Below are 20,124 nucleotides of genomic sequence, written 5' to 3'. Positions count from 1 at the left end.
CAGGCAAATACATAATTTAACATTTCTATGATGTTAAAAATTGACACAAAGGGCTGCAATACTGCTATTGAAAAACTTTTGCCCTTTTTTTAATTGCACGCATGAGGGATGGATATTGTTATTTCTTGCTTAAGTAGAGGAAGATGCATACCCTTTTATACGGTCAGCTTTTAAATGACCTTATAATTTAATGGCTTAATGGCATTTTAAAAAAATGGTTGAAGTTCTTCCTCAAGGTAGATGGAAAGTTCCCACCTTCACTTCTGCTGTAAGTTAGCTGGAGACAGTTTTCAAGGTTATAAGAAAATCCTTTGTATTGCTATTACTGCAGCTTAGGAACAGGGGAAAAAAAAAAAAGAAAAACCCAATAAAAATGGAAGAACATCACCCACTTTTGTTTTCTAAGTAAGATCTGGTTTTGTCTTTGGGAAATGTATCATCTGCAATTTCTGAGTTGGTCTGGTATTGTCAGACCAACATCTTGTGGCTTTCTTTTCAGTGGAAATATCACTGTGAAAGCAATGCTTGTGGTTAGAAGGTTATGGTGCTAGTTTTGTAACGAATTATGTTGGGAAACAATATCCCAAAAAGCTGTAAAGCAAAAGCAGCTCAGTCAGGTAGATGCTGGTCATTAGCTAAGAGGTCAGTGACAACACCACAGTCCAGTGTGCCCAAACTAGCACACTGTGAAGAATGAGCTCCCTGCTCCCTTAGACTCTTCCTTTTTTCCAGATAATGCAGACTCCCCATTAGGGCTGGAGCTTCTCTCTCCACCTTGCCTGCAGCTGTAATTCACAGGTAAAGCAACAGGAACACAGCCCAACCAGGCGAGCTAATCAAAAGGACCTTAAAAACTGATGAGAAATATCCATGTGTCTGAATTCAGAAGCTTCAGATTAAAACCAGCTTAATTTTATAGAATAAACTCTAGCTTCCGTAGATCTGATTTTAAGAGGACTCACCTGCTTCCCAATTGTCTTGTACTATTGAGTATTTAACTAATGATTTATTGAGTGAATCGGGGAGGAGCAGGCAGGTTATTCTCCAGTCACAGACTACACTACATACATGACTACAATTGCTACTGCATGCATTGCTATAAATCAAAAGGGACAAGATTAGGTATATCACAGGTCAGACTGCCACTGGGAAGGGAAAAGGGACAATCACTGGGCAGGTGACAGGGGAACTGGGAGGGATAAAGATTTTAGAGATACATGGAGCTTGTTCCAGAGCTCCCAATGCTTGCATGCAATTTTATGTCACAGCGGGACATTTAGGGAAGGTGGGGAGGGGAAGAAATAAAAACCACAACCAAATCAAAGCCAAGAGAGGAACAAATGAAGTCACGTGGACCAGAGTCATCTGGGTTTAGTAAAGCTCCTTGCCTCAGATGAACTGGTAAAGTTTGGGTTTTTTTTTTTAATACTGTTTACAAGAGGGACAGCACAGAAACATTAATTAAACCAGTTCCTTTTAAAGAAAAAAGTTCCACACTGGATTTTTCTCCAAGAAACTATTATTCCTGGAATAACCAGACTGCATGTGAGCAATCTGGAAGCATTTTTCATTCATCCACAGACTGCAAATTAGTTTAATAGCAGAATGGACATAATTCCAACTGAAATGAAAAAGGAGGAATACACAGGTGTGTAACTACACCACATGCTGAGGGAACACACTCTTTCCTGGCTGGTGTTAAAGAAAAGGCGAGACAGGCACTAGACCACCTTTCTTTGCCCGTTCCCCCAGGTGCAAGCTTACTGAGTCTCAGCCTTCTCATCTCACAAAAGAGGACAGACATAGAAAAATGAAGTGGTTTTCTTGGGCTAAATAGTAAGAGGTCAAAGCAGGAACAGGATCCAGCCCAAGCACCTCCAGCCTTCACAATACTTTCATGCCAGCCTACGTTCAGGCTTCAGCTCTGGCCAATCATTGAGCTAATGAGGCTGGATACTAGCCAAGGCAACAGATTTATCGTGTGACAGGGAAAAATATCCTGCATATGTTGGCTTCAGGGAATTAACCATTAGTTCAGACTTCCTATCCTTAATGCTTTCCTATTTCTGATGCTGTTCCTCTTCAAACAAGGCTTTCAGAAATACACAAGGATTACTGTAACTTCAGGTTTAAGAGATGCTACACCAGCAGTAAGTCACTTCTCTTCAGGTGGTCAAATAAAAAAAACCAGGGGAACAGCAGAATTTTCTTTTTATCCTTAATTGATAGGCCTTTAAATGATGCATCTATATAAATCTGAAGTTGCAGTTCCATAGCAATGATTTTTCTCATGATTTTAAACAGGGAAAGAGGAACAAAAGCAAGTGACTCAGGCTGGCCTGGAAATGCAACAAAAAGCTGACAAAGCAACACAGTCAATCATGCAGCCAGTATGTTTCACAGGCTGTTAAGTGGTAGTCTGTGACATACTTCACACATTACAGATACTATAATGGTATCTTGCCCAGCAGCAAGATCTTCCATACACAAACTCTACTGCTTCCATGCTGCAGGGATCATTTGTAGCTGGGCTTCCCAGACTTTAATATAAAGAGTCTGGCTGTACATGGTTCAGATTAGCTGAGAAGCCTCCAGCACATCACAGAAAACTTATAATACATCTGGACCTCACTGTGGCTTTTGCCATTAAGAAGCAATTAGATATGTCATTTTAAGTACAGTTTGGTTGCTCTGCTCTTCTCACAATTTAACCCTCCGTGCTCATCACAGGCTGTGAAGAGTCTCTTTGGATCTGCAAGGAGACCAAGTCAGTATTTTCCTCTCTGAATTTTAGAGGATGGCATGGGGGGGAGGGTTCAGGAACAAGGAATATTTAAAGAATACTTTTTACTGTATTCCAGTACTCAGAAGCAAAAATTGCCTGCTCAGCCAGTGAAACACACCTCCAGCATATGAGAACAAGCCCATGTGCAAGACACATGTAAGGCCAGCATGAAATTTGCAGCTTTATTGCTGGTCCACGTGAGATCATACCCTTGGCTGGCTGCTCTTCCCCTTTCAAACTATCCCCTTGAACTTCCCCAGCTGTCACCTGTGCTGTGCATCTACCTAATAGTGCAGCTGCCTGGCTCCGTCCTCCGAAACTGCGGCTAAAGGAACTGTGCCTACTTGCATAGGAGGCTGGGCGGCTGGGCAGCCAGGGCAGGAAAAACGCTGGGATTTCCGAGTGCAGGAGTTCTTCTGCCACAAATGCCACCTCAAACCATTTCCTCTGGAAGGCAGAGAAGTCATCCATGGCAGCTGTGTGCCACATGGCAGGCTGCTGCATGCCCACTGAACAAAAAGCAAGGGGAAGGACAGATGCCAGTTAGAAACAAGTGTTCAAAATCAAGAAACAGATGTAGTTCTTTCTGAAAAAGAGGAAGGAAAAAAATTAGGTTATGTTGTCTGCAATTCCTTTTTTAAACCAAAAAGGCTTTATTCTTTGACTCTCTTTAAAGCAGTGTTTTTGGTTGCTCTCAAAGTCCATTGCTGCAGCACCCATAAGAATCAAGCACAGCTAGTGATTATGCGAAGGGATAATGAGGAAAGTCTTGTAGTAACACAATGCTGACCTCGGTCTGGTTCTTTGTCCACAACAATCTTGTAAAAATAAAAGCCATAAATAAAGGTTCGTAAGGCTTCTCCAGATGCGTGGACAATAAGCTGCTCTTCTAGCATTTTCTGAACAAAAAAAGAGAACAGAGCAAACATGATAAAAAAGGAGAAGTCACTCTTCCAGTTACATAAAAAGGTTGCTAGAGAACATTAGGAAATCATTTTCCTTTTCTTGATAACTTTTTGTCCAGATATGTGCCTAACGAGAATATCAGCAATGTTACCTCTTGATATTCAGTACATGTAGCAAGTCTTTATCTCCCCGAGAAACTGCGCTTGACCTTTCCGCAGATGCCTGCCTTCCTCCCTTACCCTACTCTGGTTTTACAGATGGATTTATAGGAAGGTAAGAGGTTGGGAACATTCTAGGTTCTCTATTAATTGATATGGGATCTCAGCAGAGGAACGAACTCCAAAACATTTCCAACCTTCTGCCCCTGACATGGTTTGATAGGGAAGAAAAAAAAAAATTATGAACACAAGCAGTGCATCTTGCATAAAGTACGTATACTTCAGCACCCATACAAGAGAGGTCATATGCTGGTTTTATTACAACTTCATTAACTAATTATCAGAAGAAAAACCAAACTAAAACCAAAACCAAATCACACTGTAGTGCCTCATAATTCTAATACAATGTAGAGTTCTTGGTACCTACTAGCTAATTGGGGGTTATACACAGAACTGTCATCATATATAAGTGGAGAAAATAATATATATTACTACTGAAGAATATGTTGCTGGTTTGTGATAGGGTTCCAAAAAATGTCATCATTACCTCATATTCTGTTGAACACTGTTTTCAATATCTATCAATAAGAGGATTTTAATAAGAAAGAGAAATTATTGCTATGCTTTCCTCTACAATTCTACTTTCGTCACAGAGTGAGGAATTTCTGGCCCTCCATATAGCCCTTGATAGTTCTCTTACCTGCATTATGTCAATCGCCATGGCTTGAGTTTGCACACCTTCCACGTTATTCACCAGCCAGTGTACAACTTCTGCACTGATGAAACAGCACGGAGAGAGGCCCTTCTGTTCGGAGAGCAGCTGGATCCCTGTGCTGAACCACAGCAAGTCACACACGTTAACATGGACTGATTGATAGTTAAGTTACAAAGACAAAAAACACTGCTGGGAAATAAAAAAGGGGGATAAAGATACAGGACAAGAAACGCACAATGCTCCCCCAGTGACATATCATTAGCTCTTGATAACCAGCTGAAGAGCTGACCCTGACAACACAGTGTCTTACTGAGAGTTCTTGCTTTGACAAGATTCTGGGATTCTAATACTTGAAGTCTCTGCAGCAATACTCGTACCTTGATTTCTACAAAATTCCTTGTTGAAGAGACTGGAACTGAATAACAAAAGGAAGCTTAAAACTCTTCCACAGCTGACATGGGGCTCTCCTTTGAGTGACTCCATGCCTCATGTCCTCTTACAAAACATCTGGACAGATGTTAAGCATATTTATATTAAAAACTTACGTGGGGTGTTTCATGGCTTCGAGAATCTCTATCAAGGTGGAGGAGGAAGTCAGAGTGCTGGCTGAACACTGCTGAGGGCTGGGAAGTAAACAGAAGCATGTTCAAAAATCAAGGAAGCTGCCAGATTTGTTCAAATATGTACACTTGAGAAAAACGCTCTCTCTTCACTTCCCAACAATGTCTTTGCTATATTTATTTCATTTTTCATCTCAAGAAGGACAACTAAAAGCATCAGACCTGTATTTTCCCCCTAAGGTGGTCAGGTCATTCCTATATTGACCCAATGCACACTATATTACCTACAGACGTACTCAGAAGCAATTGAGAACAAACATTTTGAGGTTGGCTTTTTTTTTTACTGCAATACACAACCGCAGGAAACAGGTGCTAATATAGTTTATTTTTAATGTTGCTTCCTCCCCGGTGTCTCATCTCCAGGTTAGAACCTCTTGGATTTCATCAACCTACTCAATCCAATTAGTCCTGCAGGGCCCCCCTTTGCTAAAACAGACAGAAGACAGATGTCAATTCAAAGCCTGGTTTTCTGCTAACAGATTTCAGAAATGGAATTTCTTCGTTCTTCATTTCTTGAAGAATGAAGCTCTTTTTGTGGGTGGGAAAATCAGGCCTTGTGTTCATTTAATTCTGGAAAACTGGGTTGCAAGGCTTATTTTACCACCACTCTTTCTGCATGTGGAAATGCTGCAGTAAGGTCTTGTGACAAGTGCCTCCTAGTGCTGACAGACACAGCACATCTTGTTCTCAGGTTCCTGTTTAAGTGCGTGTTCCTTGACACCAGAAAGGGGAATGTCACTGAACAGAACTGCAGTATAGCACTGCTGTGCTTTTCTTACCCGCCCTCTGCAGCACCAGCTGTGGTATATCCTTGGTCTGCAACATTCTGGGAACTTCCCAAGGTCTGCGTGTTGCCCCTGTCAGGTAACTGCCCCGTGTTTATCAATGTGTTGCCATCTGAGGATGCAGGAACTGATTGATCTATTGAGACCTGCAAGGAGTAAACACAGCAACATCTTTATGAAATTTATGATGTAATCCGTTTCCCATTTTTTCCCCTCCCTGCATCACCTGTACCTCAGCTCAAGTTAGTTAACAACAAGCAATACAATAAGGCAAGCACAAGCAAATGCACAAAGGATAAATACAGTCTTACTTTTGTCATCACTACAGAGCTACTTACAAACACAAAATTCAGACCCCAGTAAAGATGGGGATCACCAACCCAGCAACAACTGCATTGAGAGAACTACTGCCAAACCAGCAACACCAGTCCCAACCTGACACTTTCAACTTGAGTGAATAACTGATTATAAACATGCAATGGACCGAACAGGAAACTTAAACACTATGGGAAAGTAGTAAGCAGTTAGAAAAAAAAGAGTTTCAACTCTAACTCTCAGACAAAAATATGCAAATGTATCACATGGAATTCAAGTTTCATAATGCACAAAACCAGCTCATCTTCCTTCCTTCCTTCGGGTAGTATCAGGAGGCTGGTTGGCGCCCACCCACACCTATGTCGCCAAGACAACAAGAACACTTTCCTCCCGCAGGAACACTTGCACTATTCCAACAGTAGACTGAATAGTTCACCAAATTAACATAAAGTCATTTCAGAAAGCACATGAATGCTGAAAGATTCGGCAAAGTACAGGCTGTAATTGCCATCTGTCATTAACACGTATGGTTTAGGAAAGGCATATTATATAAAAGCTGGAGAGGTGGGGGAGAGGAACACGAACAGCAGAATAACTCAAGCTGGTGTAAATATGAGGGTTGATCTGCCATGATGAATCCACAGCACACGCACAGATAAAAAAAAAAAAAAATCACAAAACTGGTAGTTTGACTTAGGTCTGATAGCCAGACCAGAGTTCTTTATTTATGCCATTTCTCACACCCCGAAGATCTCTCACTCTGCAATGGCAGATGTCCCTTTTTGGGCAGTCAAAACCAGCAGATGCTCCAACACGGAATCTACAGTCCCCACAGCCAGCTAAACCCACTCTCCCTTTTCAGAGCTCACTTCAACCAGCAGTATTTTCTATGGACACACTGTGTTGTTACTAACTCCTAACTGGTGTTAAGTGTACAAACAATTTCTGTCACCGTGACTCTTTCAAACCAAGATGACACCAATATTTTCAACCCTCAGTTGCTTAAGAATCCAAGGACACAATTTGACTTGGATCTCCCCAGAGCCAGCTGTCAGTCAAATATCACAGAAGAAATGTAGCCAAGAACAAGATGAGTAAGCCGTTACCGTTTTGTTTAGCAAGGGAAGATGGAAAACGAGTACTTACTGAAACACAAAAAGAGAAGTTTCAGTAGTTGACAAGACAGTACCGCAAAGGACAGTAAGGCAGGGCACATGAACATCCAAAGCACATCACAAACATTGAATGGTGGAAGGAAACAGTCGCATCCACCACCATCAACCACTTTGTCCTGCTAACGCTGTGCATCTTCCTCTCAACGAGCAGATCTGGAAACTAACGCAGGTTCCCCACGTGGCAAGCTCAGGACAACAAATGCTCTCCATCACCTCAGTCCAAAAGCCAGAGATGACAAGACTCCATTCAAAACTAACCTGTGAGTAGAAGGTTGAAGCTGTACGTGGGCTGCGAACAAAATCCATAAAGAAGGCCCCATCCTGAAGGCATCAGAGGAAGCAGGCCCATTAATGGCAACAGCAACAGGAACAAGGAGTTGAAGAAAAGCAAATACAAGGTTGTGCAAGTATGAAATGACCACAGATAAAGTATGAGGAGAATGCAAATCCCAAACAGACCCAGAACGTCAGATGCAGCAGAATGCAGAGCATCAGGAGTTACACACATACTCTTACTTTCTCTCTCTGTAACAAGACATTGCTCTTCCTTAGAGCAGATGCTTTTCCAAAGTTTTGAAAACCACACTGATCAGAAGCCAATTGAAACTACAGCCTTCCCTCCACACGAGAAAGACTTCAGCTCTATAAAGCAGGTGGGTTTCCATCACAAATGCAAAGCTGAATAGTGACACAGAAACCTGTAGAACTGCATGCGTAATGACAAACACCCAAAGGAGGATAGCTTTTTTCCTAGTCTGTCAGTCATTCAAATGATAAAGAGGGAGAGGCACAGAAGCTCTCTTCAGGAAGCACACTCTTCCTCTCAAATGCAGGTCTGGTATGGTGCAAAGGAAAGGGAAGAAAAATTCATCACAAAGATCTTTCCAACATTGCGTTTAATACTTCATGCAAAATTAAACAGCCACTGCCTGTGCTATGTTCCCCACCTACTCGCAGACCCTGGATGAATTTATCCCCAGCTGCTATTCCAGATGCGTCAAAATTCTCTTATCACATAAGACAAGACAGTGGAACTCAACTAGATTTTCATTCCCTATTTGCAATTCTTTATTCTCTTCCCTAGGCAAAATATTTTGTCTAGCCTGCAGTTAGGATGATGCTTACCCTGGTGTGCACATATAAAACATTTTCTGGAAAGAATCAATGCCAGGGTTATATGGCTGGCAATTTATGCAGTGCAGCAGCAGAGCCAAGCACCCTGTATCCATAAGGGCAAAGACTTCTCAAACAGATTATGCATCAAGCTAATTCACTGTGTTAAAATCATACTGTACTGCCCAGTAACTGAAGTGATTTGTCAGTTCTGCTCTAAAACAGAGCAAAGGTGGAGCCAGTGGCTAAGTTCTGTTTTGGAGTAACTCCAGCACTGAATAGCATCCTAGAAAAGCACTTGCTCCCTTGGCTGCTGACAGAGCGCACAGCTGTGACAATTTGTCAGTACTGTGGCTGCAAGTCTCCGGACAGCCAATAGACATACCCATGCTGGTGAGCCCCAAAGGGCTTGTGTTGTCCTGGAAACACGAGGCACACACTTGCTGGTGTTTCCAAGTGAGCACAAAGTTGCCTGATAAGCCCACCTGTCCACCAGCACCCTTCCAACAAGCATGAGCCATCCAGCTGGAGATCCCAATTGCTTCTCTCCCAGTCCCTATATGTAAATATTTATAGGAGTGTTTACTACTGTAGCGTGAAAGGCTTTCAGTTGGTAAGGCACTCTTCCAGATTCTCCAGTTAGCCCTCCAGAGAGGCCTCAGAATATAGTTACTTTTAAAATTACACCAGATCACATTTGCTCATTAGCATTTACGTTGTTTCCAACACACCAGTGTGCCATTGCTAAGGAAGCCATCTTTGCCTTTTTCCCTCTGCCGCACAGAACAACCATACACAACACTCCTCTGTCCTGTGTCCTACATGGAATTTTCACCATTTTTACTGGTAGAAAGAGATATTTCTGTATTTAAAGAGGGAAGTTTGATGAAGTTCATTTTCCAAAATGGTAGAAGTGGAGAATGCAAAGCCTGAATTACGATCTGGAAGTTTGCAAACATGCCTCAAGTCAATTTCTGCACCTACTTTTTCCAAGCCTAGCATGACCTGCTCCAGAATCTCATCTGTGTTTTGGAAACACTCTCATTCTACAAATAGGTGTCTATTACTAAGCTGATTGCAGTTACTCTATCACTTCAACTAGCAATATCCAGGTCTCCAGAATAATACAACATGTGTCCCCGGGTCGAGGTCAAAAAGGGTAGATGTCAAAACACTAGATGCTAAGAGAAAAATACTGAAAGAGATGGTTAAGTTGATAGTGGGGAATCCGAGAACTTTTTCTTTGCAATACTTCAACTGTTGAACCCAAAGACAGGTCACACTTAAGTGCTATATCTTCGTTCAGTTCCTTGTTACTTCTGCTGAAAGACCTTCATGCCAGAATACAGAAAAATAATCAAGTATTTCTGGTTGGACTTGGAGGTGGAGCTTCTGCTCTCCTGGCACTCACAGGACAGTTGACAGGAAGGCTGAGGGATAGCACAGTCTTTTCTTTAAGTGCCTGAAGAGAGCTCCAGGAAGACAGTTTTCTCCAGTCTGGAGTGCAGCCAGTGAAGGAATGACACCTAAATCACTGCTCAGGAACATGTCCTCTCCTCTAAGCAGATGCAAGTGACTCGAGTTTCTACTGTTAAAATTCCACTGAAACTTCACAGAGTCACGGTCTAGAGCTTGATCTTGCTCTTAAAGACAGCCTTCATATAGATGCAGACAGCACTGTAGTACTATATCTAAAAATCAATCCCTGACTGAAGTGAAATGTGCTACCAGAAAAGGAAATGGACTAATTAACAAATACCACTTAAATGAGCAAAACATGCTGCGATAGCATCCCAGGGATTCCATCTCTTTGTCACAGTGTTAAAGAATTGAAGGATGGTTGTGCCTCAACTTCTCCTTATGTCCTTGCACACAAAGGCTTAAGGGCATGCCCGGTACAGAACCAGTCCTTGCTGGATTAGAGAGTAAGATGTGGTATGATGTCGCCATGTGCTTAGAGAAATAATCCTCTACTATTTGAGAAATTCTTATGTAAAAATAGCAGCTAAAGACCAGAAAGTCTTTACCTTACGAGGGCTGTCCATGTAGGTGGGTGTGATAGCAATGCTCCCACTCTCCGAAGGCTGCCCGGAGCTCTTCCCAGAAAGCATCGCTGCTTGCTGCTCCCCTAGTGTCCTACACAAAAGGAAGGAATGCAGAGTTTGTTCAAACATACTGTGCCAGCTTCCACCTGAAGGCAACTGTTGGAGAGGGGTACTACTGTATTTTCAGACATTTGCTTTCCCACACTCTGAAGCACAGAGTCAATCCAACGTTCTGTAAGTACTCTTTACCCCACATAAACAATATGGATCCTCAAACTCAGTTTTATTATGCATGTGTAATACTATCTTACAATTAAAAAATATTAAAATCTCTTATGTCTTTAACAGCACCGATGTTTTAAATCGTGTTTACAGCGTATCTGGTATTAGTACTCTGAGTTTCTTTACACCATTCTGTATCAACACCGAAAAAGAACCTGAGAAGTTTCACAGGTATTTTAATAGATGTTATCAGTGCAAACAAGCTATTTTCTTTAGGCTGTATTTGTTACCCAATGTTTATACTGGGACCACTCAACTGGTGTAGTGTACCTATGCACACTTCCGTCCCAGTTAAGCTCTTCTTATGTGGATAACAACTGTACTGGCAAATCACAAACAGATGACAAATCTGACATGTAATGGACTGAGATGCTACTTAAAAAGATGCTCTTTCTGAATTACTGGATCTTCACTTCTCAGGTCTCCATCTTCCTTTCTAGTCTTTGGTATTCATTCTATTAGTGGAAACATAATACAAGGAAATCACTGGAAAAGCCCAGTATTTCCCCAGCCCTGCCACATGGATATTAAAGAAGCAGGATCCCACATCCCTTTTTTCAAGGCAAAGTTCCCCAAATCGGCTTTACCCAGCCCAGGTAGAATACATAGGAAGGATGTTGTAGAGCTCTTCACACAGCCTAGTTGTAGAGACTCACTTCTGACTGGCTTCCATCTGCAGCAGTGCTGAGAGTGCTGACGTTCCTTTCTTCCCAATGGGAGGCCCAGACTGCTCCAGGGAGTGGGTGGGAATTGGACCAGCAATCTGCAAGCCTTTCATGGCAGACCCTTTCTAACAAAGAAAAAATGAAAGCACTGACTTAGTCAAGCCAGGCTTCACTAGTAAGCAAGAACACAACACCTCACATCAGCAGGGCTTTATTAGGTACCCTTTAAAAAGGGAGTTAAACCATACGTACACAAGAAATGGAACAGCCTAGCGTCTTGTGTGGATGCTATTTTCAAAATAAAATGGATGTTATTTGGAAAAGGTGGATTTGCTCTGAAATCAATTACCCTTATTCAGTGTGTGAACTGGAAGAGAATTTGATACACACCAATCAGTTTCTCATCACCCTCTTGAAACTACTGTTCACCAGGAATTCACCCATATGGTTCTTTTTTCACAATCCTTTTCCTAAGTCTGCAGCACACAGTCAACCCAGCTAGAAGTCACCAGCTTAACTGCCTCACAGATCCCCTTTTATCAATTATCTGCATCGCAAGGTGCAATAATGTGTCCAGGCTAGCCATATCTGCAGCACAAAGCAATGCACATTTGCCAAGAGGCTTACCACACCAGGCTTGTGGTAAGAGAAGACCAACTAAGGAAAAAACGGAGCACCAACAGGCTAAGGCATGGCTATGCTATGCAGAAGAGCTTGGCTTCTCCGTGAGTGAGCTAACTGTTCTGAGTCTGCTTCCAGCCACAGCAGCATGGGGTACCCACTCCAGGTAAATTTAATTAGTTCAAGAATAGCGAGGTGTTAACAAGGCCCTCCTGTTTGAAATCTGAAATAGTACGTTGGTCAGCACTGTGCTTTATGTACGGCTTACCCCCCCCCACACACACATACACCCCTCAGCTTGCTCAGGAGTGTCTCAGGGTCTCTCTGCTAATGCTTCATTACGTGGTTCAGATAAAACTCAAACTCAGCTTCTCACCCAACTAAAAGCTGACTCACTCGAATCATTCGATCAGATCGATGGCGTCGACGAATGCGGTTCAAACCCTCCACAAAGCGAATGAATCCATCTAGGAGCTGCCACTCCTCCTCATCAGAGCGGGGCTTGTCACCGTACACATCGCAGTGCACTTCTCCTTCCATGATGCGCTTTGTGGCACTGATGCAGGCAGGCAGAAGCAGAAAGCGGGTCCTCCAAAATTTCAGTGACTCAATAAGGCTGAAGGAACATGGAAGACAGGACAGAGTTCAGCAGTTTCCTGTGAAGGATTTTACAGTAAAACACATACCTATCTACTGTAAATTTCAGCGAGTACAGTGACAATCTCATTCTGCTGTCCCTGAGTGAGAGCAAGCTGGTATGCAAAGGAATGGTCAGCAATATGAATATCACTGGGAAGTATTAAAACTTTGATACGCAGAAGAGAAAACAAGGCTATCTTCAGAGTAATTGTATCATAGAGATATATCTTCTTTTCTGTAAAAGACAGGCCACAAATGCTTTTTCTCTAAAAAAAAGCAAAGAAAAAGGAATTTTGAAGGTACGCATTAGAGCAGGAGGCATTTTGATTGAGACCTGAAAAGAAACAAAGATAAAGACAGACTGGTTTTGTAGAGAGAAGATATCAAAAAGGCTATTGATACTAGTGGAGATATTCCACATTGCTAGTAAGAAGCCCTGCTCTACATAGCTTAGGAGTAGGACTACAGTCAAGCAAGCCTCCAACAGATTCAAACTAAATGGAAGTTTTGAGTCCAATCCAGAAATGAGTAAGAAGCCAAGAAAAGCATCTGTGTGGTACAAAATGCCATCATACTTCTTTGCATTTGTAGCAGAGGAAAAAAAAATGGGTCATGCTGAATTTTGTGATCAGACTTTGTATCAAAGATCAGATAATGCAACAGCAACACAGAGTAAGATTCCTACAAGGCAACAGCTGCTAGCGCCACACAAGTGAAAGCAGGCCAGCTACTGTGTCCCTGGAGTACTGAGCATTTGTGGGCTGAACTTTTTGAAGAAATTTTAGGTCAAGAAGGAAAAGAGGCAATTAGGACACAGAACAGTCTGGATAGAAAAGGAGATCTGACCTGAAATCCTCAGAGCCAGCAGAGCAGATATACTGATCCAAGTAATTCCACTTGTACTCTTCTAGTCTCTCATGGGAAAATTCTACCCAGCAAGAGACAAATTCAGAGTCAGAGTGTGAGGGGCACAAGCTGTAAGTGTAGTTTATCTGAGCAGATTCATATGGATATCTAAAAGAGAAAACGCAAACATTAATCTCAGCATCATCAATAGCAGTGCTTCTCTTTGTTCTCCTAAAGAGAAAGGTTCTACACTATGTTATTTCAATCAAGTACAGGCAGCTGGAAAAGCATGTTCATCTGAACATTGACAGCAAACTGCTCAACCGGAGAGATACTCACTTTGGCAGGTATCGAGTCACAGTAATTATTTTGTCTTTTAATGTCACTTTGTGGAAAGTACGGCCCATACTCAGCCAGTACTGGTCCTCTTCCTCAGGTCGATTTCTTGATACAAGACCTAGTTGTAAAAAGCAAAACACACCCCCTTTCAGCTTACTGCAATAGTCAGAACTTTGTCAAGCTGTACCTATAGAAAGAAATTCCAGAACTGGGCTTCTGAACCCAAGACAAACTAGCCATCTTTCAGGCCACCTTTTAAGGAGCATAAGCACAATGAGCCTTTTGTTCTTACAGTTAAGATCTGCTAGTATCACAACCAAAGAAGGGCACTCACAATTCATACACCACCAATACAGGCCTTCTCTAGTCAGGACAACTAGAGAACAGACAATATGAAGTGTTGGGAAACTGGTGGGTATGATGGTAAAGCTGGGCTCCACCTTCATTCCTGGAACTAACCACTTAAGCTCAGCTTTACCAAAGGAGCCTTGCTGCTCATTCCCAAACCAGTGAATAACAACCATATCCTATTCCTGTGTATTCCCTGCTCTGTGAACACTGCAAAGATTTTCATGTAACAACAACAAAAAAAAAGAAAGAAAAAAAGAACAGAGGGCTTCAATAAGCATCTATGAATTCATAGAGGTGACTGGGATTGGCAGAAGGAGAGAAAAACAAAAGACTGAATTGTCAATACAAAGTCACTCACCTCGACTGTAAAGGGGACTGCTGCTGAGCGGGGGTGGCACAGTTGTGGCTGGTTTCTGTGGTTTGGATTGCACAATAATTTGATAGCCTTGCATGAGACGCTGACAAATAAACTCCTCAAACACCTGCTGGGCTGTCATCTGCACTCCTTCCTCATCTCTCCTGAACACAAAGGTTAAGGAGACTAGAATAAGGAAGCTGACCACACACCTATTCTTAGCTCTGCGTTTCCTAACTCAGGGTTTATGCCTGCACGGGGCTCTGTGCCAGCGGAGCCCTCTGCCTGTGAAAACCAGCCTGCAGGAACAGGAGAGGAAAATGGGTACCCTGCTACTTCAAACAGGTGGTGATTAGCTGTCTGGCAATACTTATTAATGTCTTTGAAAGCAGTTTTGCAACTACTAACAAATTTGCTTACAACAGTTGTTAAACTTCCAACAAATTCACCAATGATCACTTTTACAGCATTTTGCAGAGAATCTCAGTGCAGTTTGTAGATGTTCAGCAGAGCTCAGAACTGCAAGTGTGCAGGCAACGCTCCACCCCCTCCCACAGCGAGAAGTCTAGAGCAGAGATTAAAAGACACATCACTATGGCATCTTATTATAACTACTTCTGCTCTGAACTTTGCCTTCCTGCTATAAAGGGACATTTGACATTTCTGTTAGGTGTTTCTTCATTAATCCTGCTATTTCCTATGTATTTCAATCACACTGAGTAATATTTTTGTTTTGTGCCCATAAAGCAGCAGCAGCATTAACAGGTCTTTCTGATGTCTTGCAAGTTGTAGAAAGTTTGAAAAATGTTTAATATGAGACAGCTTCAGAAAAAAAACAAACCAACCCTATTAAAGAATAGTTACCAGAGACCGCCGAAACAAGTCAAGAAGTTCTATTTATCCCACTATTTTCCATCAAGATTCTTTAAAGTAAATATCCCCAAAAGTGAGGATAAGCATCATGTACTGTGTGTACACATGCATTTGTTCATTTACTGTTTCCAAAATACTTGCTAGAAAATAGATTAACAAAGATGATAGCTTGAGGTTGGTTTTTTCGATTGAAACACGACAGAACAAGAGAAGAGATGTAAAATTTCATACACAGTTTCTAACACAAAATATACAGAACAATACTGTCAGACAGTAACATCGGAAAAGGTGCAAAGTTACCACTGAAAAGAGAAAAATCGAAGTATTCTGGTGCTATGTTACCAATTCATCTTTCTCTGGTACACTCTCCAAAGTGTTCCTCTTCCATCAACTGTGCCTTAAGCACTTTGATTAAATGCAAGTTACTTTACAGAGAAGGTGCTGGCCAAACCTGTCAATGTCAGCTTCTGGGAGGAGATCATAGCAACCCTCAGTGTAATCATTCTGCAGACTCTGACGGTCGGGGAAGTAGTCCGTGGTAAGGGGGAGACATGCCGGAGTAGTGAGAGATTTCCAGTCCACTCCAACTGTACAACAGAAGCCTGGCACTACGGGGGGAGCAGACAGCGTCAGAACTGCCTCGTCGTATCATTGAGGGGGCAGACAATGGGGGCATATATGGTCACCCATGAAAAAAATAGGGTGCAGAGGAAGATGAAAGAAATGTGTGAAGAGGAAAGTTAGAAAGGATGAGGGACAAAAACAGTTGACAAAGTCAACAGGGACAAAGAGAGGGGTGAAATGGGAAGGGAAAAGGAAAACAGGACGGGAAGAGGGGAGGGAGAGAAAGAGACAGAGTTTGTTAAACAATGCAGTGCACATGCTAATTCAATCCCATCATGCAAACGGCATTCAAAGTTAATACTTTTAATTTTCTGTTGATTGAAAGCTAGAGCTGACACAGCCACCGCTCTTCCAAAATTACAGCAAGTCAGGTGCAGTTACTCATAATTAATAAACAGATCAACATTCCAAGTCTGAACAAGAAAATCAGACCAGCTTTGCATCCCTGAACAACTGCAGAAGGAGCTGGGGATGAGGAGAGAAAGAATGACAGACCAGCCTCTTTCTGGAATAGCAGAAGAGCAGAAAAGGGAGTATTTCTACAGTTATAAAAACAGAAGACAGATCCAGAGGGGTGGGAAGACCAGAAAAAACAGTAACTTGGGAAGCAATCCTTCCCCACACCCTTTCCTAGAGTTACGTTGCAGTTTTGAGATTACAGAGATGTAAAATTAGACATTAAAAAGCAAAAGCTAACTAAATTATATCAAATCATCAATTCACTACTGCACTACATTCTAACCTGCCTCAGTCTGTATCAAGGCACTTGGCCAGCTACTAATTCTTAACTTCTTGTCATAGAGATCTTACAGACAGAAACTTATTTTACTATAAAAATGTTAATATTAATGGCAGAAACACTGCACATGAAAGTAATACAGGACAGACCGCTATAAAGAAAATATTTTCTTAAGCAGTCACACACTTGTTTCTGTATTCGATGAAAACAGGTATTTCTCAGTAAACAGTACCAAATTCAGAAACTGACTGTACTACTTCTGCTTCAGCTAGCTGGTGCCAAGCAAACTTTTCATATTGAGAGGCAGATAACAGTTCAGCAACCTTAGCTTTTTGTATAACAGTGTCTGGTAAGGAGAGAATTTCAAATGTAACATGACAACCAGTTTCACATATTCTTAAAGAGATATAGAACTGCAATACACAGTACAGGGAGATCCTGCAAATTACTGCAGGGCAAAATAAACTACTGCCAAAAGCCACACAGGCTCCTCAGTTTCTTGCCTACCACCTCCTGATGCCTCTATATATGTACATGCCCTTTCCCTCCCTGTCTTCCCACCTATGCAAACTCTTTTCCAAAACTTTCTCCTGCTTACTTGGATCCGGAGAGTTAGAGACAGCATCTTCCAAGGAATCCTTGTTCTGAGTTCTGAGGTTCATCCCTACAAGAAAGAAATACGTATTTTATTGTAAGCAATTATGCACTTCACTTCCATTTCAAATAAAAATAAATCAAAAGCATGCAAATGTTTTACAAATATGGCACTTCTCTCCTTGGAAAGAACTCATGGTTCTGCAGAGCAGAAAAAATACACAAAGCCAGCTAATGAGGAAAAAAGATATCTTGGATGAAATTCGAACATCTCATTAGAAGTGTTCAGTAGCTAAAAAACAAGCAAAAACACATCTTGAAAAGTCGATGCCATAAAAAAATCAATTAACAAAAAGAGTCACCTGCAACCATTTAGCTTGCTAGTCTCAGGGTCTCACCAGCTAAGTACGTTTAAATACATCCAGTACCCCAAACCAGAATATTTTTAATTGTTTTTCTCATTTTATGAACAAGGGATAAGTTAAGAGGAAGAATTTCATACAAAACAGGAGCAGCAAGAAAGGAAATTACAACAGACTCTCACCTGGTGGGAGAAGAGAATCCATATATAAGATTCTAATTATCTAAGACTGAAGAGTCTAAGTAATTTATGAAAATCACGACACAGATTTACTGCAATTCCAATATTTTTAGGCATAAACTACCAGTACACATTTCACCTCTCTGCCACAAGGTGGGGAGGAAACAAAACAGTTGATCTTCTTGATTCAGCAAATACAAACTACCTTTTTATCTCTTGCCAGGCTACAAATTTGAAAAGTAATAATTAAGCCTTCAGTGCCCTAAATAGGTCCAATATATTAATTACAGACTGTTTAAAACTACCATGCTCTGAAAAGGCAGCAACTTCCATTATGATTCAACCTGTAAGATATACCTTGGTCCATACTTCACTAAGAAAGAATAGTAAGGAAGTTTTTATTCATCATGAAAGGAGATAAAATGATACCTATTGAAGAGATGCTCAGTTTTTGAGCAAAATTCAGTTTATACTAACCTAAATAAAGACTAATAAGGGACTTAAGACTAATTAAAATTTTTGTTTACATTTTGATTAGGACTTAAGACACTATGATTTTTCTCACTGGCAAATGGATTCGTTCTCAGCAGCCTATTAACCTGGAAAACAGATACTAAAACTATGGCTCAGTGAACACTAAGCCAACATGATGCTATAGGACCCCTTGACCAGTTCTTCCTAGTCCCCCATTTCACATCTGTCTGCTGTATTTGCATCAATATTTGTGTAGTTACAGTGAAACAATCCATACAGCAAAGAAAAACCCCCGTTACTCTTCATTTGGATCAGTTCCCTGAGCAGGTTCACCCTGTAGCTGTATAAACAGCTGTTGATGGCACATGAGAGGAGACGAGCAGCTAAGGAGACAAGAAAAATTGATGGCTTAAAAGGCATTTATCAAAATACAAATTTCAGGAAGCCTCCAAACATTTAAAAGGAGTCATTTTTATAAAACTAGCTTATGTAGATCTATCCAGGAAATTGGTATCAACATCATAGCTGTTACTCTAAATAGCATTTACTAACACAAAGATGGTTATCTGCTTCCATGATGATGCCAGTAAAACAGCAGAGGAGCTGGCTCCAATTGGCATTCATCTTCCACGAACCCCGCTGATGCCATCTGCCATCTAGTTAGGGAATTGCAACAAGATTTATTTGCTCTGAACTATCATCTACCATCTGCTGGACAACAGGGACAACACACTGAATGTCAATGTAAACAGGGCAATTTTTCACTGTGAAGCCCATGTTGCAGGAAAACATGCTGTGGGCAGCAGAGGAGAACCAGACTCACTGAGAAATCATATTTTTTGAAATTAAAAAACAAACAAACAAACGCTTCATTTCATAGGTGACAAACCATAAGGTAGAAACATAAGTCAAATCACTGAGTCATAGTGTGGCAGCTACAGATGGCTGAGGGTGTTTAGTCAGGGAAGGTGCTCATAATGACCTCTACACAGACATAATTAACTGCTATCACATACATGATTTATATCCAATCTACAGACACAAAAGACTTCTATAAAATGCAAGCATGTTTATTGCCAGGATATGCTCTGCATCTACATTGTGCAAATTGTATCCAGCAGCTGAAACGCAGTTTAGTAACTGCAAGAACAAACAAAGTCTATCTGGAAGGCAGGAAAAAAAAAGTAAAGCAAGAAAATGAAATGTATTCAGATTAAATTTGCAGAAGGAAACAACAGAACAAAATCACTTTTAATGTGACTACAAGACAAGAGAGACACAAGAAAATTAAGTCTGCTAACTTCTTTATGGCTCTTCAAGGTATGAGCATGGGGGAAACAATTGTTTTCATCCAAATCTAATTCAGAAGGGTGAAGTTGAATTTTTTTAAATAATCTTTAAATTAGTTTTGAAAAAAGAAGTCTTGAAAGCCATAGTCCAAAATACCAGATTTATTTCCACGTGCCTGTCTAAAAAGCACGTCCATAAAATCAGAAGGTAGGTTGCAAAAAAACAGACAACACAACAGAATGCTCAGTGTGGCATGTTGTTCCACTTACAGGAT

General features: G+C 41.2%; 1 protein-coding gene across 13 annotated transcripts in view; it reads right to left on the bottom strand.

The window, feature by feature from the left end:
* The window catches only part of DEPDC5 (DEP domain containing 5, GATOR1 subcomplex subunit), a 46,134-nt gene that overhangs the window by 6,176 nt on the left and 19,834 nt on the right, over positions 1 to 20,124 (bottom strand). For 5 of the 13 annotated variants that reach the window (XM_068412271.1, XM_068412270.1, XM_068412272.1 and 2 more), the window contains 14 exons: positions 17,550 to 17,615; positions 16,040 to 16,223; positions 14,719 to 14,879; positions 14,010 to 14,127; positions 13,671 to 13,838; positions 12,582 to 12,801; positions 11,556 to 11,689; positions 10,600 to 10,708; positions 7,718 to 7,780; positions 5,964 to 6,115; positions 5,110 to 5,187; positions 4,550 to 4,682; positions 3,576 to 3,684; positions 3,070 to 3,294 (listed from right to left, as the gene is read on the bottom strand). In XM_068412271.1, coding sequence (XP_068268372.1) covers positions 3,070 to 3,294; positions 3,576 to 3,684; positions 4,550 to 4,682; positions 5,110 to 5,187; positions 5,964 to 6,115; positions 7,718 to 7,780; positions 10,600 to 10,708; positions 11,556 to 11,689; positions 12,582 to 12,801; positions 13,671 to 13,838; positions 14,010 to 14,127; positions 14,719 to 14,879; positions 16,040 to 16,223; positions 17,550 to 17,615 — 1,920 coding nt within the window. The remainder of the gene's footprint in view (positions 1 to 3,069; positions 3,295 to 3,575; positions 3,685 to 4,549; positions 4,683 to 5,109; positions 5,188 to 5,963; positions 6,116 to 7,717; positions 7,781 to 10,599; positions 10,709 to 11,555; positions 11,690 to 12,581; positions 12,802 to 13,670; positions 13,839 to 14,009; positions 14,128 to 14,718; positions 14,880 to 16,039; positions 16,224 to 17,549; positions 17,616 to 20,124) is intronic. The other 8 variants (XM_068412274.1, XM_068412276.1, XM_068412278.1 and 5 more) reach the window with 6 other exon arrangements.

The sequence above is a fragment of the Nyctibius grandis genome, chromosome 14 (genome assembly GCF_013368605.1).
Source record: "Nyctibius grandis isolate bNycGra1 chromosome 14, bNycGra1.pri, whole genome shotgun sequence".
Classification (NCBI taxonomy): Eukaryota; Metazoa; Chordata; class Aves; order Nyctibiiformes; family Nyctibiidae; genus Nyctibius; species Nyctibius grandis.
Note: the sequence above shows the minus strand (reverse complement) of the source record. Positions and strands in the feature narration are given on the sequence as shown.